The sequence below is a fragment of the Aotus nancymaae genome, unplaced genomic scaffold (assembly GCF_030222135.1).
Source record: "Aotus nancymaae isolate 86718 unplaced genomic scaffold, 86718_ANA_hifiasm-v0.15.2.pri h1tg000040l, whole genome shotgun sequence".
Classification (NCBI taxonomy): Eukaryota; Metazoa; Chordata; class Mammalia; order Primates; family Aotidae; genus Aotus; species Aotus nancymaae.
The window spans coordinates 13,552,645-13,578,070 of record NW_026988454.1 but is presented as its reverse complement, the minus strand read 5'-3'; the positions used below and the strand labels follow the sequence as shown (position 1 = coordinate 13,578,070).

At 40.5% G+C, this 25,426-nt stretch overlaps 1 protein-coding gene across 5 annotated transcripts in view; it reads right to left on the bottom strand.

The window, feature by feature from the left end:
* The window catches only part of CNKSR3 (CNKSR family member 3), a 108,398-nt gene that overhangs the window by 15,831 nt on the left and 67,141 nt on the right, over positions 1–25,426 (bottom strand). For all 5 annotated transcript variants that reach the window (XM_064360532.1, XM_064360534.1, XM_064360536.1 and 2 more), the window contains 7 exons: positions 20,569–20,771; positions 19,799–19,886; positions 11,433–11,474; positions 8,368–8,487; positions 5,681–5,740; positions 922–990; positions 516–662 (listed from right to left, as the gene is read on the bottom strand). In XM_064360532.1, coding sequence (XP_064216602.1) covers positions 516–662; positions 922–990; positions 5,681–5,740; positions 8,368–8,487; positions 11,433–11,474; positions 19,799–19,886; positions 20,569–20,771 — 729 coding nt within the window. The remainder of the gene's footprint in view (positions 1–515; positions 663–921; positions 991–5,680; positions 5,741–8,367; positions 8,488–11,432; positions 11,475–19,798; positions 19,887–20,568; positions 20,772–25,426) is intronic.

Below are 25,426 nucleotides of genomic sequence, written 5' to 3'. Positions count from 1 at the left end.
GGCTAGCAATCCTGAAGAGATGAACTTTTTTTTTGAGACAGAGTCTTGCTCTGTTGCCAGACTGGAGCGCAGTGGCGCGATCTCAGCTCACTGCAACCTCCGCCTCCTGGGTTCAAGCAATTCTCCTGCCTCAGCCTCCTGAGGTAGTTGGGACTACAGGTGCACACCACCACACTCAGCTAATTTTTGTATTTTTAGTAGAGATAGGGTTTTACCATGTTGGCCAGATTGGTCTCAATCTCTTGACCTAATGATCTGCCCACCATGGCCTCTCTGAACTTTTAATTTCATTTAATTCTGTAGATAGTCACATATGGCTACTGGCTACCACACTGTTCCATGTACATCTAGAATTTATACTTTCACATAGCAGGATTATAGGATAATTACATACAAACTCCTGAAACCAACCAATCACTTTCAAATTTTTGTCTCTTTTGATTTGGAGACAAATCAGATATTCGACACTGTTCAGGTGCCGATGCTGGATGGAGCTTACAATTAATCCCAGATACCTGTACGAGAGGCGGCTTCCACCGCAGGTTTTTCAGTGGGGCAGGAGTGAAGTTGAAAGACCCGGTGGGGCGCTTCTTCAGCAGTAACACAACTCCTGTGGGATTCTCTCTCAATTTCTTCACCAGATTTTTCAGCTGCCATCCCACCTTCAAAGAAAGAAAATGGGGAGGGGAGACTTGCTCATGAATAATGAAAAACCGAACCCATGAATTTATCTCAAGGAAATCAGAGCTATTAGCAAATACACAGGAACAAACTAGACAGGCACAAATATGTTCATGTTCACACGACATAAAAGAATGAAAAATAGGTTATAAATGGCAAATTTAAAAAATTTAGACAAAATGGTTTTAGATGTAATTAAAAGTTCTAAGGGGGGAAATTAATCTCAATAAACAAACTCACCACAGTTTGCTGATTAACTTGAATGACTTCATCACCAGCATGAATTTTCTGAGATCTGTCTGCAGGAGACTACAGAGAAACAAAATAACCTGACTTAATTCTTTTAAACTTTCTATTTCTTCTTTCTTCTGTAGACAATTAGCAACTGAAATAGCATTTTCTCAGGAAAAATAAAACAATGTACCTTATTCCACTGAGACTACAGTCTACAGGACCTTACACATGAATACTGTGTTATCCATTTCATTAGTGTCGGTTGTAACTGATAAGTTGTCAGTTAGAACAGCCAGGTTCGGCTAATCTATCAGGGAGAGACTGGACATACTGTCTTTGTTTTGTGGTTTTAAGATGGAGTCTCACTCTGTCATCCAGGCTGGAGTGCAAAGGCGGATCTCAGCTCACTGCAACCTCCACTTTTTGGGTTCAAGTGATTCTCCCATCTTAGCCTCCCAAGTAACTGAAATTACGGGCATGTGCCATCATACCCAGCTACTTTTTTTAGTAGACATGAGGTTTCACCATGTTGGTCAGGCTGGTCTTGAATGCCCAACCTCAGGTGATCCGCCCACCTTGACCTCCCAAAGTCCTGTGATTACAGGCATGAGCCACCACAGCTGGCCTGGACATATTGTCAAAATGATTGGCTGATAAAAGCTATTGGTTCATCTACACCACGCGTGGTGGCTCACGTCTGTGATCCCAGCACTTTGGGAGGCCGAGGTGGGCAGATCACAAAGTCAGGAGATCAAGACCATCCTGGCTAACATGGTGAAATCCCATCTCTACATTAAAATACAAAATATTAGTTGGGCGTGGTAGCACGCACCTGTAGTCCCAGCTACTTGGGAGCCTGAGGCAGGGGAATCACTTGAACCTGGGAGGCAGAGGTTGCAGTGAGCCAAGATTGAGCCACTGCACTCAGCCTGGGTGACAGAGTGAGACTCCATTTCAAAAATATTTAAAAAAGAAAAAGAAAGCTATGGTTCATCTAAAAAATTCTTACATATGTCCTTATCAAAATTAATCTCATAAAAACTGACCAACTGTTCAACATGGAAAATCACCCTTGTAACTCTGTCATCTCATTTCCTTATTAAAACTAAACATTGTCCTCATTCCATCTTCTCTTACCTATTATTGCAATGCTGTTAAAATAGAAAGTTGGTGGCAACAGAAATTGCTTTAAAGAAAATGAATTTAGTTTTCATTTCCAGATTACATTAAAAAATGAGTCTTCAGTGTCAAACCAAAATCCAGACTTGTTTTCCTTCAAATAATGCCTGGTTATTAATTCACCACCACCACAACAAAAATATATATAAAGGGATATAACCCATTTGTCAAATATTTTGCTCACGATGTTCTTGTTCATATAAGCAATCTAGAACTCTTTATGTTGAGGGAATCTCATATATGACTGAGAAAAGAAGAAAGGATAAGCCTTGGATTTCAAATTCTAGTCAAACAGAGTATGTAATTTTCTAACTTACATAACTGGCTGAATCTTCAAACAGTTTCCAACTATCCAAAAAATAGCACCTTCGAACACAGGGAGAGGGACAGCAATGAGACCCAAGACACTCTGGCTGAAGTTTCTCTAAACCGTTGTGACAGGCTCAACGAGAAATTAACAAGCAGCCCTACACTGTAGAGACACTCCCTTTGATTATATCCAGGTTCCACACAAGGCCCGGGTAACTGTGACAGTTATTTGTGAAAACATTTAACCTGCTACCATAACCAGCAGTGCTAACCTGAGAGACCAGCCCATGTTCATCTCAAGTTTCTTGTATTACTTAAAAAATGAATTTATCTATGTTCCTTTTTGTCCCTGTGTGTCAGATGCTTAACCTACAGTTAAAGGCCTACTTTGGTAATTCTGATCCTAATCGGTCCAGTCCTGTTAATCTTCCTGGGTAAGGGATTCATTTACGATAAGCTTCACTTTACAAAAGATAGCCTCAAGGCCAGGAAGTCCCTGTCTCTAGATGTGCGATCTTAAAAAACATGGACTGATGTCCTGAGTTGACTTCCCTTCCTCAGGATCCTTTTGCACTCATTTCTCAAATGTCCAGTCAAGTGATTAAGAGTTTTGCTTGGCAGAACCCTGGTAAAGAGAGAGCTTGGTACCAAAATTCTCCCAGGGCAGCAGCTCTTGCCTATCTTCACCATGAGCAGGACTACTGAAAAATGATGCTTGTGCTGGTTTGCTGCAGAAGGGTCATGACCTAGAGAATAACGCGCCCATTCTTCAGAGGCCAATCTAACTCTCACCTGATCTCAGGGTTGGAAGATAAAAGTATGGATGAGGTTGTGTCAAGACTCCTATCGAGGTCTAAAATAACATCAAAGAAAAGAAGATAGAGAAACACCAGACACCGTTGTTCTGGCTTTGGAATGATCCTGGTCTTTTAGATAACCTTCAAAGAAATGGACTGAAGGCCTGAGATGGCTGCTGGCGTTGCTTCAGCCTCAAGTTCAAGATTGAAGAATATGGACATAATTCACTTGTGAAAACAATGGGTGATTTTCATCAACTGCCACACACCAGACTAGGCTTCCATTAAAACATTCTGATGGAGTCTCTGTCACCCCAGCTGGAGTGCAATGGCGGATCTCAGCTGACAGCAACCTCGCTTCCTGGGTTCAAGTGAATCTCCCACCTCAGCCTCCCCAGTAGCTGGGATTATAAGCATGCGCCACCACACCCAACTAATTTTTTCAGTAAAGACAAAGTTTCACCATGCTGGCCAGGTTGGTCTCGAACCTCCAACCTCAGGTGATCTGCCCGCCTCAGCCTCCCAAAGTGAAGTCATAGCTACCTTAAATGATAGCCAACAGATGACCTGGGGCTGCCACTTTCTACTGCCATTCAAGCATAAAATACCCAACATTAAGAATAAAATATCCAGATTGAGCCCAGGGGAAGTGGACTCTCACCTAACTTCCCATGCTTGTCTAGAAGACTTAAGACTTACTTAGCCTAGTGTCTAGCACATTCCAGGTACTCAATAAATATGAACTGAATGACTAAAGGAATGAGTGACATTTTCAAGTGGATTACCAGATGGAAGAAGACATGTTTCCTTTTTTGATCTCTAACAAGATGGTAGCCACCACTCCCTGAGATGACTTCCATACAGTCCTACATGGGAGCACCAGGACAGAACCTGAGTCTGTCAGCCAGTGTTACAATTCTGGTAGGAATTCAGGGTATATATCGTTAATGATATATGTCATTTCATTTAATTCAAAAGCAGCTTTGTTAAGTCTGTCACTGAACTCTTTTCTTTAAAAAGGGGGACAGTGTAAGAGGAAGGAAACACTCTGCCTTCTCCTTCTGATGGTAATTTTGTAGTGCTCCACGTGTGGATCCAAGATAGAAATTGCTCAAGAAGACCCAACAGAGTCGAAAAACACACTGGTCCGGTTAGTCAGACAACGTAATCATCGAATTGCTAGATAGCAAAACTTCAAATCTAAAAATTGAAACAATATTCACCATGTTTCTGATCTATACAAACAGATATGGCTGTGTTCTTATCATGACTGAGCTGCAATGTACTGAGTCTCGATCAAGGACGAAGGAAGAATCATGTGCTAAATCATGTGCCTTTTCTTCAGCACCATCCCCAGCCTAAAAGCAGAGCTTCCTGTGCTGTTATTGTCTAGGAGGTGACATGGTATAAAAACTCCTAGCGACTCTCAGGGCTTCCTCACTGTAGCTCAACAGAGAATGCTAAAAGACACTACCATTTCCTACCCAATCATCTGCCAGAAGCATCCAGTGTATTTATAATTCATTGACTGCCTTAAGCAATATCATTTTCTCACTACAAAAATCAAGTGCTTATCACAGACACTCAAAGATCATGCCATTTGCTTTTATCAAGAGATCTAGCAGCTGAAGCTCAAAATTAGACACATATTTCCACCAAACAGATTAGAAAAGCAGCTACTAAAATTACCCCTAATTTTAGGAATTATCTCCTCCTGTCTTAGCTGATTAAATAGGTTAATTCCCCAAATATGTGCTTCTTTTACACAGACCCAAGGAAGCTATTCAAACATTTTTAGTTTCATATCAATGTCTTTCAAAAGCAAGACTTTTGTAGATTGCAAGTAGAAAGCATTCAAGTAGCTCTACTTCTCACAAATGTAAAATGTTTGAGGGGCTAAAGACAACTCTACACATAGCAGAATTTCCAGAAGGAAGTACACAGCATACAAACGTCTCTCACGGTAGAAATAGACCTGCTTTTCCTATTCAAAGGATGGGGAGAGGGGACTCAATTTCAATATCATGCCAAATATTATTAAACACAACTACAAAAATATGTTGTAAAAAAATCCTGCAATAGCTGCTTTGGAGATATACAAATTCCATTAAATCAAAAAAATTATATTTTATACATATGGCCACCAATCCCAATTCTTGTTAAAAGTGATTCTCAAAAACAAAAAGATCATTGCTTTTGTATTTATGGCTTAACATTTTCAGGGTGCAAAATGAATGATTAAGACAAGGGTAGGGGTAAAAACCGGGCAAGGTACATGAACGAGAGCAATAAAGGGAAATTTAAATAATAAACTGACAACAGTTAGTGGCAAGCAGTATTCTATCAACAAAATAAACAAAGCAGGCATCCATGCTCTCATAATAAACAGCATGCACACATTTAAATTCAAAGTATAAAGACTGTGGATCATATTTGTTTAAACACACAACAGCTTTTACACTAAATGAATATACACTTACATTTTCTGTGGTTCCAGTAATCACGTGTAACCCATCATAGGTTGATTTGATGTACATTCCCTGGAGGGAGCCACAAATATATTAACTCATTACTCCAACGTTTAGAGATATAGCCCCAAGTGAAACTAAAACTTATAAAACATTAACAACAGTCCCCTCAAAACAATACTCATTTTCAAGCCTCATGACACATCGAGAAATAAGATCCAAAGGATGGTGAAGGGGAGCTAAACAAGCTGAAATGCTGGTGAAATAAACCATGTGATCTCTTTGATTCTGTAATCTGCGTACCAGGCACACAGAATTATGCCACAACTCCGAGGATGTGGGAGTTTTCTTAGACCTGCAGAATGAATGAGTGAGGCACTTCAAACAAGAACCATTCTAGTATGTTGATGATGAGACAGGGTCTTCCTATGTTGCCTAGACTAGAGTGCAGTGATGCAAACACAGCTCACTGCAACCTTGAACTTGTGGGTTCAAGTGATCCTCTCACCTCAGCCTCCCAAGTAGCCAGGACTACAAGTGTGTGCTACCACACCCAGCTAATTATTTTATTTTATTTTATTTACTTATTTTTGAGACAGTCTCGCTCTGTCACCAGGCTGGAGTGCAGTGGTGCGATCTTGGCTCACTGCAATCTCCGCCTCCTGGGTTCAAGCGATTCTCCTGTCTCAGCCCCCTGAGAAGCTGGGACTACAGGCATGCGCCACCACGCCCGGCTAATTTTTTGTGTTTTTAATAGAGATAGTATTTCACCATATTGACCAGATGGTATTTCACCATCTCCTGACCTCGTGATCCACCCACCTTGGCCTCCCAAGGTGCTGGGATTACAGGTGTAAGCCACCGCACCTGGCCTATTTTAATTTTTTAATAGAGAAAGGAACTCCCTATGTTACCCAGTCTGGTTAACACAGCAAGAGTGATCCTGGGATCAAGTGATCCTCCCACCTCGGCCTCCCAAAGTGCTGGGATTATAGCCGTAAGCCACTGCGCCCAACCAAAGAACAGTTCTTTCTTGACCATCTCTTTCTCTAGGGACACGATACATTCATTTAAATTTGGTATCAGCAATAACTGCAGAGAGACTATTAAAGCTACTAATAATCCAGACAAGGATGTATGAACAAAGATTGTTAAACAACAAAGCATAGGTAGCAAATTAAATCACAGACACCCCTCCTTTAAGGGGAATGTAAAGGTAAATGAATATTCTCTCTCCTAAGAGGCCTAAGAGGCAAACTCAGAGGTGAATACCTCACTGAGTGATACACTGAATGTATCACCGAGGAATTATTTCTGCAGTTGGACTCATCATGTGTAAATTTTTGTTAATTAAACTGTTAGAAGATAGGGAAAGAGAGCAACAAGTAGACCAGGCAAAAAGTACTTGCTCATCCTGGTATCTCTGCAGGAATAATGTGGCCCCTCCTCAGAAATTATGCTGCACCCAGCCTGCTCAGCAACCTATGCTAATCTATGATGAGAGTCCCATCAAACACTAACGCCTTCAGGTTCTCCCCACTCCTCTCCTATCCTGTTACTTTCATTCACAGATTATATCAGCTTCTCCCCTACACATGGTACTCCCCCGTCCCAAGGCCCTGCTTGTATAACTTTACCATCTGAAATGACAACTCCATTTCTGCCTACTCAGGGCATTTATCTGATTAAATATTTGACTATACACCTGCCTCCAGGAAGTCCACCCTGTTTAAACTTAACCTGATATAATCCATCATTTGCTTAGAAGCCAAGTAGTAACAATATGCAAATTTCTGGTCACTAAGAATATGGGCCTGTCGACGACTGGTTGATTTTTGTTTTTTTCTAAGATCAGAGACTGCCTTACTATCTCCTGTAGCTACCTATGCATTAGACACTTCTCCCCTTCCCCTTCTTCTCCTCTTTCTCATCATGATCGTCATCATCAATACCAGCAACAGTAGCTGCAGCCACCATTAATGCACACGTACTATGCACTTGGTGCCTGGCACTTGGCATTCATTATCTAATACAATACTTTCAACAATCCTATGAGGAAACTGACATGTAAAGAGGTTAAGCCCCTCAAGAGCCGGGATTTAAACCCAGCTGTCTCTGACTCAAAGCCTCTAAGCTAATTAATGAGCTTCACAGCTTCTTCACAAAAATTTCAGCAAATTAATCCCATAGGAGGCACGCTAGGTACTAGGAGATCACCTGTATGTAGTCCCACAGCCTGCTATTACACAGCTTATATATTACTTACAAAACATTTCTGAACCCTTCTGAAGAATCACTGCCTTCAACCAGTCTCTTCTAACATTCATCCTAAGTGCTAATAGAGATTTTCAGAGATGTTGTTTCTGTACCCAGAGACCATCTTTCCTTTGTGTAAATGTTTTATATCTCCTTGCACTGCTAAGTCCTAAAGATAAAAGTGTTACCTTCAAAATATGGCTATACAGTTTTTCAACTGTATTTATTTGTTTTTAGATGAAGTTTTATTTTTATACTTTGAAGACAGAAAACAGATCAACAGGATTTAAGATGGCACACTCTTAACTTTGTAATGGAAGATGGTCTAACTGAATTCTACTTTTCAGAATGATAGTGACAGCAATCAGAAATTTTTTTAAAAAAAATTTAGTAAATGATGATATACGTTACCTGAAAATAAAACAAGTGTTATTAGAACTTACCAGGCCTTCCCCAGGTTTAATGTTTGGTAAGTGAACTTCTTCCAGGCACGCACACTGGCTCATCACAGGATCTGTGGCAGATCGGATTGTTTTGTCACAGATGCCATTTAAAACCTTGACCTAGAATTGGATAAGCAAATAGGAAAGTTCAATCATTAACCAAGTTTATCTCAAGCTGATTTTTAGAGAAATGCATTTCATCTATAATCTTTAGTTCTGTTGGCAATCATTTTGGTCATTCTGCTTAATGAATGCATGGCATTTAGACTCCATATTGCCATCCATGGGAATAGTGCCACTATTTCAGCTTTGTTTAGAAATGACAGCTTTTATATTAACTCCTTTATGATCACTGAAGAGCACACACCAGGCAGAAATCCTCTTTCAGCAATGAAGTGGAATCATCTCTCCCTGGCCACCTACCTGACTTTTCAATGATTGCTCACAGTCTCTGAACACCAAATATTGACAAGGTTTTTTAAAAAAAATTGTTTTGGGCCTAAGCCATTTTTTTTAATAGACTTTACTTTTTTTTTTTTTTTTTTTTTTTTTTTTTTTTTGGAGATGAAGTCTCACTCTGTCCCCCAGCTGGAATGCAGTGGCACGATCTCAGCTCACTGCAACCTCTGCCTCCTGGGTTCAAGCAATTCTCCTGCCTCAGACTCCCGAGTAGCTGGGATTACAGGCACCTGCCACCATGTTGGCTAATTTTTTGTATTTTTTTTTTTTTAGTAGGGACAGGGTTTCACCGTGCTGGCCAGGCTGGTCTCGAACTCCTGACCTCATGATCCACCCGCCTCGGCCTCCCAGAGTGCTGAGATTACAGGTATGAGACACAGCACCCTGCCAAGACTTTACTTTTTAAAGCTGAGGTGTTTAAAAATAAAAATTGAGCAAAAGGTCCATTGAGTTCCCATATACTCCCTCCACCACCACCCATCCTTCCCAGCTTCTTCTATTATTAACATCTTGTACTAGTGTGCTGCATTTGTTACAAATGATGAACTAATATTGAGACATTATTAACTAAACTCTGTAATTTATATTAGGGTTCACTTTTTGTGGTGTATATTCTATGGGTTTTGACAAATGCCTAATGTCATGTATCCATCATTACAGTATCATACAGAATAGTTTCAATGTCCTAAATATCCCCTGTGCACAACTTAACTATTCACCACCATAAACCCCTGGCAAACATAGATCTTTTCACTGTCTCTGTGGTTTTAATTTTCTAGAATGTCAAATAGTTGGAATTATGCAGCATGTACCCTGGCATAAACCATAAATCCCTGGCAAACATAGATCTTTTCACTGTCTCTGTAGTTTTAATTTTCTAGAATGTCAAATAGTTGGAATCATGCAGCATGTAGCCTTTACAGATACCTTATTTCAATTAATATCATGTAAGTTTCCTCCATATTTTTTCATGACTTGATAGCTTATTTCTTTTTTTTTAATTGCTGAATAACATTCTATTTTATAGAAGTACAACAGTTTGTTCACCCATTCACCTATTGAGAGACATTTCGGTTGCTTCCAATTAGTTTGGCAATTTTGAGTAAAGCTGCTATAAACAACCTGTGCAGATTTTTTCTGATGTAAATTTTCAACTCTTTTGGGTAAATATCTAGGATCACAACTGTTGGATCATAGGGTAAGAATATGTTTAGTTTTGTAAGAAATTTCCAAGTTGTCTTCCAAACTGGCTGCACCATTTTGCATTTCTACCAGCAATTAATGAGCATTCCTGTTGCTCCACATCCTCACCAGCGTTGGGTGTTGTCAGTGTTTTATATTTTAGCCTTTATAATAGGTGTATAGCAGTATCTCGTTGTTGTTTTAATTTTCAATTCTCTAATTACAAATGACATTGAACATCTTTTCATAGGCTTATTTGTCATTTGTATGTATTCTCTGGTGAAGTACCTGCTCCGATCTTTTGCCCCCTTTTTAATTGGGTTGTTTTCTTATTATTGCTTTAAGACTTCTTTGTATATTTTGGGTACAAGCCCTTTATCCGATAGGTGTTTTGAAAACATTTTCTCCACAAGTCTGTGGCTTGCCTTTTCATTCTCTTAACAGTGTGTTTCATGTAGCAGTGTTTAATTTTAGTGAAGTCTACATTACCAATTTTTCTTTCATGAATTATGCTTTTGGCGTTCTATCTGAAAACTCATTGCAAAACTGATGGTCCCCTAAATTTTTGTCCTATGTTATCTTTTAGATGGTTTATAGTTTTGCATTTTACATTTAGGTCTATCATCTCTTTAGTGATCACTCACATTCTTTGAATGTCAAACACTAACAAGGTAAAACTAAAGAGACAATGTGAAGATCCCTATTATGTCATCTCCTCGTAGAAGTCACAGTGGTTACGTGTGGTATTTCCCCAATCAGATTCATCTAACCTTTCAAAATTAAACAACTAAAGAAATCAGGAAATTCCAAAGACTGATTTTTCTTTCCAAGGGGGAGAATCCAAGAAGTGATACTTTTTACATTCCTCCAAGTTGCTTAGCCTCCTTATTTATGGAAAATATATTTATAGCAGTTTCATTGCTAAATTCCTCAACATCAGTAGGAGGAAGGTCTTATCAAAAGAGCACAGGCTGGCTTCTGTCAAAAGGAGGAAGTGATGATGAATAGTTACAAAATGCTCCTTAAACAGTTACAACACATCCCTCCTCCATCATAAGGTTTTTGCCAAGATTTTTTTTTCTTAAATCAAAATGGTCCTACAGTGAAATTTGCACATCAGTTCAATCCTGATTAGCAGGCTAGCTAGCAACGTACATACAACTGTATCCTGCTAAAATGTTCAGAAAAAGAATAATAAAACAGAGCTTCAATGTAGCTAATTTAAGCACAAGAATTTTCACAGTAGTTGGTCTTGTTAAATAACTTTTATCCTTCCCCTTCTACCTAAATTTAAAAAACTCATATCCCAAAAGCCAGTATTTCAAAGTATCTCCTGAAGTCATTAGGCCAGTGCATTTACTTAATATGATTCCCTTTGCCTTTGGAAAAGGAATTTTACAGTAACTTTTAGAACGCATACTTACCACAGTTAAAACTTTATCCTCCATTTCCGCTACAAAGCAATCCTAAAGAAGGGGATGGAGAAAATGAACACTCAGTATAGGAGTTAAAAACATTCAGAACTGTTGCCTTAGATTTCTAGATACTTTCTGCAGCCCAAGACGGTCCCTGACACACCCCTCAGCCTCCATAGTCTTGCAGGAGTGGGATGGGAAAGACAGGGCAGAGTGGGGACAGAGCTAGCATTTGTCCCTTCCCGAGGTCCTGGTCTCCCTTGGTCCAAGGAGTTTTCATCCAAGGAACCCATTTGGCCAATTACTTAATTTAAAAATTTACAAAAATCATTGAGAGTAGTAAGTAAGAAGTCTAAGTCAAGAAAACTGGCAATGGCTCCCAGTGTGCCCTCAGGAACAGATAGCAGTGAGCCGACAAGCTGGCAGTCTTTAGCTCTGGGCCTGCCTAGAAGAATAGCTTTCAAATAAGGGCTTGAGTAAACTCAGCCACAAAAGTTTATTTTAAGCACCACTGAGATTAAATCAGATATTTCAGTCCTTGATAGATGAAAAGGATTCAACAAAACGTTCATTGACACACTGCCAAAAAAGTGGTCTTGAGGTATGCTATTGATGACATTAAATAAAGGGCTGGAATGCAAAGCATTTATTCAGCTTAAGAACAAAAGGCTTGCAACACTGTATGAACTGGGTTAGCTGATTATAGGAATCACCATTGTCCTGTCTAAAAGCTGCCAAAGTGAAACTTTTACAGACAACCTTCTAGAACTCATCTGTAGCAAAGGATTTCAACCTATACTGCAGAACGCATGCAGAAAAAACATCAGTACAACTAGGTTCTATAGAGTTTAATCAGCACTATTAACCATAATCCCAAGCTAGGACAATCTTAAAATAATGCTAATTCTTTTATGTATATAAAAAATGTTAATCAACTCTGTTGGAATTATCAGAGGAAGATTTTTCACTTCAATCAAAAAGTCATTTTTAGATAATTTTTTTGCTACTTCTGAAGGAGGAAGATGGCTACCAATTTCTACTCTGTATGGTTTAATAATCAGACTTCTATTATCTTCTTAAATTTGTATAAAATTTTTTCTACTAGATAAAAATGTAGGAAACAGTAATAATGACTGCTCCTAAAATTTATACTGACTCTCAGGAAAAGAGCAGCCTAGGGAGAAAAGACTTTAAAAAAATAAATTTAGAGGCCAGGCGCAGTGGCGCACGCCTATAATCCCAGCACTTCAGGAGGCCAAGGCGGGTGGATCACCTGAGGTCGGGAGTTCAAGACCAGCCTGACCAACATGGAGAAACCCCATCTCTACTAAAAATACAAAATTAGCCGGGCATGGTGGTGCATGCCTGCAATCCCAGCTACTAGGGAGGCTGATGCAGGAGAATCACTTGAACCCAGGAGGCGGAGGTTGTGATGAGCTGAGATCGCGCCATTGTACTCCAGCCTGGGCAACAAGAGCAAAACTCTGTCTCAAATAATAATAATAATAATAAACTTAGAAATTTATTTTTACATGTGTGAATTTGATATTAACTTAAACTACAGGAACAACTTCTGTAAATAGGAATAATTACAGCTCAAAATGTGCTTTTCCAATTCTCTCTTGTAGATAAAACTAAACCGTCAACTACCATTATGGATCATCCCCTATTAATGCTGTCTGACAGACTTGTTAAATAAATTTTAACCTTAAAAAAAAAACAGTATAAATATGTGACCATGTGCTAGAAATAAAACGAATACTTTGTCTTTGTGTCTACAATCTTTCATTATAATTTTTTTTTTAAATAAGGTCTCATTCTGTCACCCAAGTGGGAGTGCAATGGTGCAATCTCAGCTCACTGCAACCTTTACCTCCTGGACTCAAGTGATCCTCCTACCTCAGCCTCCCAAGCAACTGGGACCACAGGTGCATGCCACCACACCTGGTTAATTTTTGTATTCTTTGTAGAGATGGGGTTTTGTCATAGTGCGCAGGCTGATCTTGAATTCCTAGATTCAAGCCATCCTCCTGCCTCAGCCTCCCAAAATGCTAGCTTATACGTGTAGTCACCATGCCTTGCCCACAAATCTCTAAATTAATACAAGCACTGTCACTTCAGGGAGACCATCACAGAGAGCAACTCTCAATACACCAGAGCCCAAGATCAAGGTAGAGCTGTGACCGCATGGTTCCTACAACTTGATTCCTTATAGGGATCCAATAGGCCACCAAGAAAATGGGTTCCCTGTGGTGGTGACTGCAGTGGTGACTGAGCCAGCAGCATGAGGAGCTCGCCCGCCTCCTGAATTGTTCCAGTCAGCGTGTGAAAGGCCTCCCTTTCACCTCCTGCCACTATGAACGTGGTTCCCACACCCGTTCCTGCCGAGAGGAAGCAGCTGCAGGCATGACTTCACATTGTTTTTTGGCATGAAGGCAACATAATGGAAAAATGAGTGCTGAAACCAAGTCACCCCCTCACAGGCTGGACAGTCAGCTGAGCTTCCTCACAGCCCTGGGTCACCTGGCAGCACAGGCCCAGCCTGGGTGGCTCTCAGCACCCCCGGCCTCTCCTCCTAGTCTGCCTTCTCGGGAACTGAGCAGCCTGGTGCGGTAGGTTTAACTTCTCTGAGCCTTAGTTCCCTTCTTTCTAAAATGGGGTGATAGCAAAGGCTACCTCTGAAAACTGCTGAGAACTGTGTGATGGCACGAGTCAAATGTGGATGTAGACCTGAGGCACAGTCAGCACTCGGCAGCAGCCTTTTCCTCTTCTGCTTCCACAGCTGGCTTTCTTTGCATGTATGTGACACAGGGTCTCACTCTGTCACCCAGGCTGGAGTGCAGTGGTGTGAACATTGCTCATTGCAGCCTCCACTTCCCAAGCTCAAGCAATCCTCCCACCTCAGTCTCCTGAGTAGCTGGGACCACAGGCACACACCACCATGCCTGGCTAACTTCTTAATTTTTTTTTTTAATATAGATGTGTCACTATATTGCCCAGGCAGGTTTCAAGCAATCCTCCTGACTTGGCCTCCCAAAGTGCTGAGATTAACAGTCATTGAGCCCGGCTGGCTTGCTTTCTTTCATTCAGTTTTCTCGGGGACAAATATTGATCATTTTCCTAATTCTTTTTGTTGTGGTGGTGGTTGTTATTAAGATAGCATCTTGTTATGTTACCCAGGCTGGTCTCAAACTCCTGGGCTCAAAAGATTCTCCAATCTCAGCCTCTAGTAGCTGGGCCTCCAGATGTGCACCATCACACCTGGCCTCATTTTCTTACTTCTTTCCAGACTGAAACTCAGCACCTGTCAGGGCCATTGTGTCTCTCTTGCCATCCCTATTTCAGTTTTCATGGCACCACAACAGGAGGAGACTAGATTGGAAATACAGATCTCAATCCCTTCCCGCCTTGGTGTCCTTCATCTCAAATTACAGCCTCAACACTGAACCGGAAGATCTATCCGTGTACTTGGTGCAGGACTACAGCTGAAGAAATGTTAAGAAATGAAGAAATGGCTTTCTTTTTTTGAGACAGAGTTTCGCTCTTGTTGCCTCGGCTGGAGTGCAATGGCATGATCTCAACTCACCGCAACCTCCGCCTCCCAAATTCAAGTGATTCTCCTGCCTCAGCCTCCCCAGTAGCTGGGATTACAGGCATGCACCACAACGCACAGCTAATTTTGTATTTTTAGTAGAGATGGGTTTCCCCATGTTGGTCAGGTTGGTCTTGAACTCCCAACCTCAGGTTATCCACCCACCTCAGCCTTCCAAAGTGCTGGGATTACAGGCATAAGCCACGGTGCCCAGCCAAAGAAATTTCTTAAAAGAAATGTGTGGTTCCCTTCCAGGAGAAAAGCAGCAGCAATATTTATCCTTCAAATTAGAGGACTCGTAAATTATTATTGGAAGGAAGGATACAGAGATGGATGGAAGGATGTCACCACAAGAAGTGGGGACAGCAAGATGTGGAAGAGAGAAGGGACAAGCAAATGTCTGTCTTCGCAGACAGCAACTCCAAGAATAAAGACTCAAGCAGAACATGTTCTTTGTCACTGGAAAGATGTACAATTTTTATTCCTCCAACTCCCCAGTTAAAAGGAATAAATGGCAAAGACAGATGTCTTCTTAAAGAGTCAACAGATCTTCTGTCGAGCAGCTGCGAGAGAATGTGAAGTCCCCTGGTACGTTCAATCTCATTGCTACCATTGCAACACACATGGGGTAAACAACACTCAACTCATTCATCAAGGTTGTTATTTCTAATGTGCATCTATCTGAGCGCACATGTGTGCAAACATCACCATTTGCCAAAGCACCTATGTTCGTTTTGTTGTTGTTGTTGTTGCCGAGATGGAGTTTCACTCTGTCGCCCAGGCTGGAGTGCAATGGCACAATCTTGGCTCACTACAATCTCCACCTCCAGGTTCAAGTGATTCTCCTGCCTCAGCCTCCTGAGTAGCTGGGATTACAGGCGCCTACCACTATGTCCAGCTAATTTTTGCATTTTTAGTAGAGATGGGGTTTCACCATGTTGGCCAGGGTGGTCTTGAACTCCTGATCTCAGGTGATCTACCCACCCCGGCCTCCCAAAGTGCTGGGATTACAGGTGTGAGCCACCGTGCCCAGTTATGTTCTTCAATTACTACAGAAGAACAAGTGCTTGTCAAGAGCACTTGTCAAGAAACATATTTTTCTATCTAAGTTCAGAAAATGATATCCTGATATATATTTACATATCAGTCTTACTCCTTCAGAACTGTTCAAATTTAAAATAAAAAATATCAGAGGATAAGGGCAACATATTTGTCCAGTTCTTTTCCTTAAACTATCAAATTTGATTCCAGAAAACAAGTATAAGATTTTTGTGACTTCCTACCACAATCTACTCCTTCTCAAGCAGGCACTGTGCTTTTTGTATATCTCATTCTATCTTCATAACAATCTTTTGGAGTAGGTATATTTATTTGTCTTTGTTTTTATTTTTCTTGAGACAGAGTGTTACTCTGTCACCAGGCTAGAGTGCAGTGGTGTGATCTTAGGGTTCAAGTGATTCTTCTGCCTCAGGCTTCCAAGTAGCTGGGACTATAGGCGCGCACCATCATGCCCTGATAAATTTTGTATTTTTAGAAACCCAACGAGGGGTTCCACCATGTTGGCCAGGATGGTTTCGATCACTTGACCCCATGATCCACCCACCTCAGCCTCTCAAAGTGCTGGGATTACAGGCGTGAGCCACCACACCCAGTTTGGAGTAGGTATTATTTTTTAAGTATTTTATATTATTTATCTGTATCTAATTTTACATAAATGCATAATCATGGTCATATACATGATTTTTGTAAATAAAAAATTTGTTCTCTTTTTTTTTGGCTTGGCTCCTACATTCCCTTCCATCTCTTGCCCTGCCAGACAACATACAACTTTTCTTCCAAATTGTCCACTGTATTTACACATTACTCTGCATACAAGTTTGTATAGGTATGGATGTTTCACATATACATACACAAACACATGTACACACGCATTTGAGGCATTTATGGTAACCATTTATCTTCATATCACACTTTTTATTTGCCTTTTTTTTTTTTTCACTCAACATTAGCTTGCAGAAATCCCACCAAATTATCTGGTAATGTAAACATTTGTATTCCCATTTTGCAAATGAGAAATTGACATTCAAAAATTATAAGTGATTTGTTCAAGGGCCCAGGGCTAATCGATGGTAGAGGTAGGATTTGAACCTATAGCTGTCTGTCTGTAAAGAATATACTCTTAACTACTCAACTCCCTCAGTGACACCACAGGAAAAAGAGAAACAGAAAATGAATGCAGAAACAAACAAAACTAATACCTCTTGTGCCCCTTGAGTTCTGATAAAAGTCAAATCCCCAGCAGCCTATCTGTCCAAAGCATTATTTCATTCATATAACACACATTTTAAAAAATCATCATTCGTCATGTCCCAGGCATTGTTAGGCCCCAATAAGTCAGGCAGGAGTGATGAAGATGCTCACAGGTATCCTTCTGATGTGACCAGATCAGGACGTGTACTTCCTATGGGGAGATTCTTTTTTTAAATCATCAGTTCATGATGATCAACATCTCTCTACAAGTACCAGGAAAAGTAGCACTTGAGATGATACATAATCCCATCCCATCAGACAAGCACAGACTTCTCCTGGCTGAATTACTCGTGTCACCTTCTCAAGGAGGTGACTCTAGGTACATATCTCAACCTGTATTCCCCTCACTCTTTCCTGTGCGCCTTCCTTCCCTAGCATGTCTCTACCTTTATATAACCACATATATTCATATAGAGAAGTTTGCTTATCTATCCATTTTCTCTCTCCCAGAGACTGTATGCTCCAGAAGGTCAGGGACTTTTTATCTGTTTATTCACTCTGGTATCTCAGGGCAGCAGACACAGAGTAAGTGCTAAATAAAAATGTATTGAAAGAAGTGTCCAAATACCTAGAAAGCCAACATCAACTTGCTTAGGCAGAAGTTCACCCTGTGAAACAAACACAACCCCCTCTGCCTTCGCTTTCATCCCTTTCTCTCCTCTCCCTCCACTGCAGTGGGGACAGCCTGAATCAGCCACACAGTCAAGGACTCTTCACAATAAAACACAAATGTACCAATGAGCAAAACTTTCCCATTTGCTAATCACAATATTTAACTCTTTCATTTAATTGATTGCTAGTAAACTCTGTTAAAAATCAAAACAGGGCCAGGTGCAGTGGCTTATGCCTGTGATCTCAGCGCTTTGCGAGGTCAAGACAGGAGAATTACTTGAGGCCAGGAGTTTGAGACCAGCCTGGGCAACAGAGCAAGACCCTGTCTCTACAAAAAAATTTAAAACTTAGCTGGGCATAGTAGCATGTGCCTATAATCGCAGCTATCCAGGAGGCCAAGGTGGAAGGATTGCTTGAGCCAGGAGGTTGAGGCTGCGATGAGCCATGATTACACCCCTGTACTTCAACCTGGGCAACAGAGTGAGACCTTGTCTCTTCAAAATAAAAAAAAAATCACAATATGAGGAATGGGAAGAGGAAAGCAAGGGAGAAAAAGGACACTGGAGGTAGGTATCAGGGAAAGACCTCAACCACAAATGCCATGCCTTCATGGCTGTGTAACTAATGCATCACGGTTGGTATCAGATTCTTCCTTGTCAAAATTACTTCACATATCATAAAAAAGAGCAAAAACTCAGAAGCTACTTTAGTTGCTCTGAGCACCTTTCTAAGATCACAACCTCAAAAATCCACATGCCTTGAGAACAAGGGCTGCTCAGGACGTCCTCACAGCAAACAACTGCCACGTGCAGAGACAAAGTTCACAATTCACAATCCAGAAACAACCAGCAAACACACAGCTTTTCAGAATTGCATCTCTGTTATGGCATGGTCAGGACAGAAGGGAGGATGCCCTTTATGTTTTGCCCAATCAGCAGTAGAAACAAGTGTGGAATTTCAGTTTTAGAACCACGTGGGATGTGAAAAAACAACAAGCTCTTCCTTACATTTCATAGACTCAATTCAATTCAAAAATATTTTCCAATCAACTGCATGCCAAAAGGACAGCAAGTAGTCCTAAGAGCCGATGGTCCAAGAAGAAATTTTTTTTAAAAGTTAAGATCACAGAAGCTCAATCAGTTATAGACTGGCTAATATAAGACTTCCTGAGCCTTTACTAAGATACCTAGGTCTGGGTAATGAGGCATGAGTGAAACTGACATGTGTCACTTCCAATCCAGAACATCCGTCAGTGTGAGGACCTTCATGATTTTTACCTCTCTACCCTGGGGACAAGTAACATGACATACTGGTGATTCTGTCAACCTATGTCCTACACATCTTGCGAGGAAAGTCGGAGCTGCTTGCCCCCTGCCCCTGACCCATTTGGATGTAAATAAACAAGGAATAAACTGCTGAGGTTTGAGGTTTGGGGGTTGTTTGTTACTGCACCACAACCTAGCCCATTCTGACTGGTAAATCCAACAAGTGGCCAAAATGAAAAGAAAATTAAGCAGATACAGTAAAGTACTCAGAACAAAGATTATCATGTAACTTAGTTACTACGGGATTTTCATGAAAAAAATTTAAGTGCTCTAACATTTTAGGAGAAGTTTAGGACTATTAGTTCGACTATTTTAAAACACACAAAAAGGTAATCTTTAGTTCGAAAGCCACAGGTCAGTCACAGAAACCATCTTTACAGTGGATCTAATTTAAAGCCTTTCATCTCTCCCCAATTCCAATGGGAGAAAAACTGAGGTGGTGAGAGGAGAGTAGTACTTCATACCTGCATGAAAATCCGTTCGAGAAAAGGAAAAGGAAAAAAAAAATTAGAAAGTAAAAATGACATACTACTGACCTTCTGGACTGTGGTGGTCAGGTCTAAGCAAAGCTGAATGATTTTGTTCTTCGTGACTGAGAAATCAGTGATCCCTGTAAACGGAGCCCTAGAAGGTAACAACAATCCTCTTTAAAAGGGGTAGGGAGAATCTATTGGCATCCCACTGTATATTGGTAAGCATAGCTACCCCATGGGCTACTTTAAATTACTTTTTTTTTTGAAATGGAGTCTCCCTCTGTTGCCTAGTCTGGAGTGCAGTGGCGTGATCTTGGCTCACTGCAACCTTCACCTCCTAGGTTCAAGCAATTCTCCCGCCTTGGCCTCCCAAGTAGCTGGGATTACAGGCATGCACCACCGTGCCCAGCTACGTTTTGTATTAAATTACTTTTTAATACAAGGTTTTCTCTCAAGTAAGCCACATAAAATAGGAATCTGAATAGAAAGACTAGATAAAAAAACACATCAAAAATGCCATTTAGCATCCCTTCTGAAGTCAACTAACGGCCTTCATACCAACCAAATCTTCAACTATCAATGTTTAATCTCAGTAAAACACAACCTTTAGTACAGTTTTACTCTTCTCTAAACTGAGGTTAATTTGTTCCTGTTATTAACCTTTTAAGTAACCGGCGAAGGGATCCTATAATCTCCCACTGATCGAGGACTACTTAAGAGCCAGTCAAAATGACCTAAGAAGGATGGTGGTTCCTTTTCCTAAGACAACTACAGCTTCCAGGCAGCTTGGACTCCACTCTTAAAGCGCAGTAAAAGGCGCATCTCCAACCTACCGGTCCAGCCACGCTAGCAGGGCCTTGGCGGCGCCAATGAGCTCCACCACCGACGTCAGGAACTCATTGGGGGGCTTGCGGGAGGTGTTTCCATCATAAGCAGGACTCTTCCGCCGGCTACTTATGTAATTCTGTAAATTGTGAGAAGATGCTCTCAGTTTCAGAACCAAGTTCTTCATATTATCAGTTTCGAGGCCATAATTCTGTGGAAAATAAAATCAAAGGGAAAAGTGCAAAACAATTAACAATATCCAAACTCTCTGATGACTCAAAAGCCCAGTTAGTCACTTGAAAAACTCTTACAACAACCACAAAACCCTGTGTGATTTATCCACAGCCCACTTCACTCATCCCAGCCAGGCCAGCCTTCTCTCTGCTCCTTCCATAGCCACCCGGGCTTCAGGGACTTTGTTCTGCATAGTCCCTCTTCCCAAAATGCTCCTCCTACAAATCTTGTCACAGACGGCTCATTCTTATCACTCAGGGGCTGGCCAAATGTCCACTCCCCTGCAAGCCTTCCCTGACCACTTACTTCATCTAGAACAAGGTTTCTCAGCCTCAGCTCTACTGACATCTGGGGCCAGATAACACTTGTGGGATGTGGGTCCCCATGTTTTACAGGATGTTTATCAGCATCCCTGCCCTCTACCCATCAGATGGCAGTAGCACCTCCTCCCCTGGTGTGACAACCAAAAATGTCTCCCACCCTCATCCTGTGCCCCCTGGAGGCAGAATCAACCCTTCAGTTGACTCTCTAGCCCATCACCCACTTCTGCCCCATCTCAACCACCTTGTCTGCAGCCTCCGTCCTCCACGGGGATGTGAAGGCTGAGGAAGCAGGGCTCTGTGAGTATGGCCCACTACGGTATTTCCAGCACAGTGGACAATCACAAGGAATGCATGGATTTCCATCAGGCGAGACCTCTCAAAAAACACAGCAGCACTAACTAAACACCAATTCACTGAGTGTGATCTCCTGAGCTTGAAGATGTGGCTCCTGTCGGTAGTCCCAGCTACTCAAGAGGCTGAGGCAGGAGGATTGCTTGAGCCCAGGAGGTCAAGGCTGCAGTGAGCTATGACTGCCACACACTCCAGCCTGGGTGACAGAGAGAGACCCTGTCTCAATCAATCAATAAATTAATTTCTCACTCTTGTGCTTCTAATCTGTGTTCTTTTTGAACAATGTTCAGCCTACATGGGTGCTTCAAAAAAATCAATTTCATGAGATAATATTGTCCTAGACTCCCTTTCAGAGAAGAGAACCAATCCCAGGAAACAAGTAAATCTGCAACATCAGAGGTGGGGTATAACTTTCTGTATTCAATTGCCTCTGTATGTCCTAAGTGGTTTTATCATTTAAAAAAAACAAAAGATATTTCTTGAAATGTATCATCTCAATAGCATCCTAAGGCAAGAATCTGGTACCATTTAAAAACTGAGACTAATAAAATACTTAACATTATTGAACGCTTTATGCCAGGATCTGGACTCAGTGTTCGACATGGATTATCTCGGGAAAACAGCCCGTGAAGATAGAAATGTTGTTATCTCTAATTTACCGGTAAGAAAACTGAGGCATGAAAACAGTAAATAAATTCTCCAAAGTTACAAAGTAGCAGTAGTGCTGGGATTCTGACCAAGGCAATCTGCATCTAGCGCACAAGCTTTTGATTACTCTGCTGTGTATATCCCCAAAAAAGGGCCACATGATAAGACAGATGACAAGATGGACATTAGACAAGGATAAGGAAAACTGTCCAGTGATCCTGGATCATGCACAAGCTGACAAGCTATTCAACTTCTCAAAACTCTATCCATCCCTTCTGAAGTGGAGAAACTACTTTCAGCTGGCTTTGGCCATGTGGGCCAGGGAGAGACAAGTCACATTTCAAAATCAAGATACATAAAGCATAAATATACTCAGAATTATGTAAGGAACTTTTTTTTGGCAAGATGAAAAATGGTAAGTTAAAAATAACAACAAAAGGCTTTGACTTTAACAAAACAATTCTAACTTTAAATAGATTTTACTTGAAGTTTAAATGTATGCTTCCTCCTAGTAAAATAAAAAATAATATTTAAAAAATTAGAAATTTTGAAAGGAACACAAATTAGCTGAAAATTGTCTTTTACAAGTTTTTGAAAATAACTGAATTTCAAAATATAAATGAATATTCTATGTTAGCAGTAATTTTCTATCTAAATTTTTTTACGTTATTTTCTAGAGACTAAAATATAATATTGTCCTTCATAGAGAGACAAAAATAAGATGGATTGACATCATGGCTTTTCAAATTCAGAGACTCAAAGACTCACAATTGAACGGATGAAGAGGCCACAAGACAGAGCTTGTTTTGAAGGACCTGTGACTATAATTAAAGAGAAATGTCCCCTCATTTAGTCAGTTTCTCAGCCTGCCAACTTACATGAAGAGTTCTGAACTAAAAGCAGGAAAGTAAGCTTTTGGTAATCAACGTCACCATAAATTACTTGGAACTTTTATTACCATATACATAACATTTACTTTTTGAACTCAGAGGATTAAGTACATTTTATTGTTGCAAGAAATGTGAAACCTCAATCTTCTAAAAACGTACCACTTTTAATACTGAAATAAACGGGTAGACTGGCTTCTTATAACTAGTTCTCTTCATTTTCCACTCAATTTGCTCTTTTTTTCCCCCCTAAAACAAATAATGGACCTAGAAAGAGGAATAAATATAGCTAGAATCGAATTTTAAAAGGAAGGAAGGAGGAAAGGAAGAAAGGAAAGTTCCTTCCCTTCAACCCCATTCCACATTAAAGAGAGAACAAGAAACTGATTATATTAGCTCAAAAGAACCTCTTACTGTAGAAGCATAATCAGGAAAGGATTATTGACTTAAGTGCCCCACAAAGAAAGGCCAAAAATAAATAATTTCTCAGACCAGATTAATTATTTTCCCCAGTCTTTTCCCCAGTCTTTTCTCTAAAACCTGTCTCCTTCAGAAACTGCTTTAAGATAAGGCATCAAAATGATACAAATTAAGTAACGAAGTGAGTCTCTGAAAATCTATTCACATACTAAAATCCTTCCACTGAGATCTCACATCCTAGGGTTTGCCATCAGGGAACCTTACCTGATCTGTCTAGAGAAACTATACACTAAATGGAAGAAAAGGAAAGCAAAAAGAGTCTTCAAATTATACACATTTAGCTAAGGGCAAACCTTACACAACTTCTCTGCCATCTTCTCCATTCCTGCTGGCTTTGTTCATGATCTAACATGCGTGATTTAAGGGTGCCAAAGACACAAAATCAAAGCCATTTTTATTGACTTGGGTCAATTAGGAGACAATCTAAGAAATATGGTTCACAGTTTTCCTAAGGCGTTTTAAATAAGCTCATAAGCAAGATCAAGTTAAATACAATTTGCCAGCAACAATTCCTGTTCCTGTATTTCTTCTCATAAAAAAGATAACATTTTTAAAGGATTTGTCGTGGATAAATAATAAACAACGAATAATCGCAGGGGTATACCAGTGTGCACAGGTACTCTAGGCCCATAGATTCATCACAGGAACTTTATTTAACCACAAGTCTAGGTAGCATCACTTAACAAACACATGTATCAATTCCAACCCTGTTCACTTCTCAACCTCCTTCAGCCTTCAAAACACAGCTGCCCATGCCTTGGTGTCCAGTAAACTAGGGCCTCACTGACTTGGCAAAGAACACAGGTTACAGTCACGCTTACTGGTTATTCTTACTGGTGATTCTCAATCACACCCTCTCAACCAGTGCTGTCCAACAAAACTCTCTGCAAAGATGAAAATGTTCTTCATCTGTGCTGTTCAACATGGTAGCCACCAGCCACATGCAACTTCTGAGCACTCGAAGTGTTGCTAGTACAACCGAGGAAATGAATTTTATTTTATTTTAGTTGATTTTCATTTAAACAGTCACGTTGGCTAACAGCTATCCTACTCAAAAGAGCAGCTCTATCACCTGTCTCAGGTACCCTGTACCCAGAGAGAGGAAGAAAAATTGGGCACAGATTCTAATTCAATCCTGGAAAGTGGTCCTGGTCTCATCTTATAATACAAATCACTCTCCTAAGCCACTACTGCCAGCCAAGGTCAGTGTTCACAAAGGGCGGTTTCTCTCATTGCTCCCTAACCACAACCAGCTAATTTGTGAGCCACTGCTCACCAGTTTTGGAATCTTCATTCATAGCTGTTTCCTATTTTAGGTTCCTGTCCATCTATCCATCCCTCTCTTTGCATTGACACTTTCCAGTGGTTTTGTTTCTCCCCTCCCCATTCCTTAATTTTAATTCTATTCATTTCCTGTCTGTCATAAGATCAACATCCACTAAACTCAGTTTACATAGAAACCTTTTATAACACCAAGGCCAACTGCATTTACACACTAATTACCTTGGAGATGGTCCGTTCAAAGTATCACCAATTTATATATCCAAAGATCTATATGCTATAAATGGATTTAAAAGATGGTGTAATTAGTATATGAATTACAATAAGAATACTTTAAAAGGAGATTATGTCAAGACTAAAGATATTTTAGTAAAACTCACTAAAATAATCCACACTCATTTGTGAACCCCTGACTGACCCCTCTACCCCCATCCAATGCAGTCACTGGCACAGAGCAGGGCCAGAATGAGTCTGAGGTCAAAACTTGGTCTGCAAAGGAAATTAGAAGGAAATTGTAGGAGATAAAACACAGCTTTAGGTTCTGGCATTTGTCCAGCTTTGTTCATTTTAGTCTAATGCTCTAAGAGGTAGAGAAGAGGAAAGAGCAAAGAGAATGCTCAGAGGCAGCTGGTATGTTGATCAACCCACTTGATGCACACGAC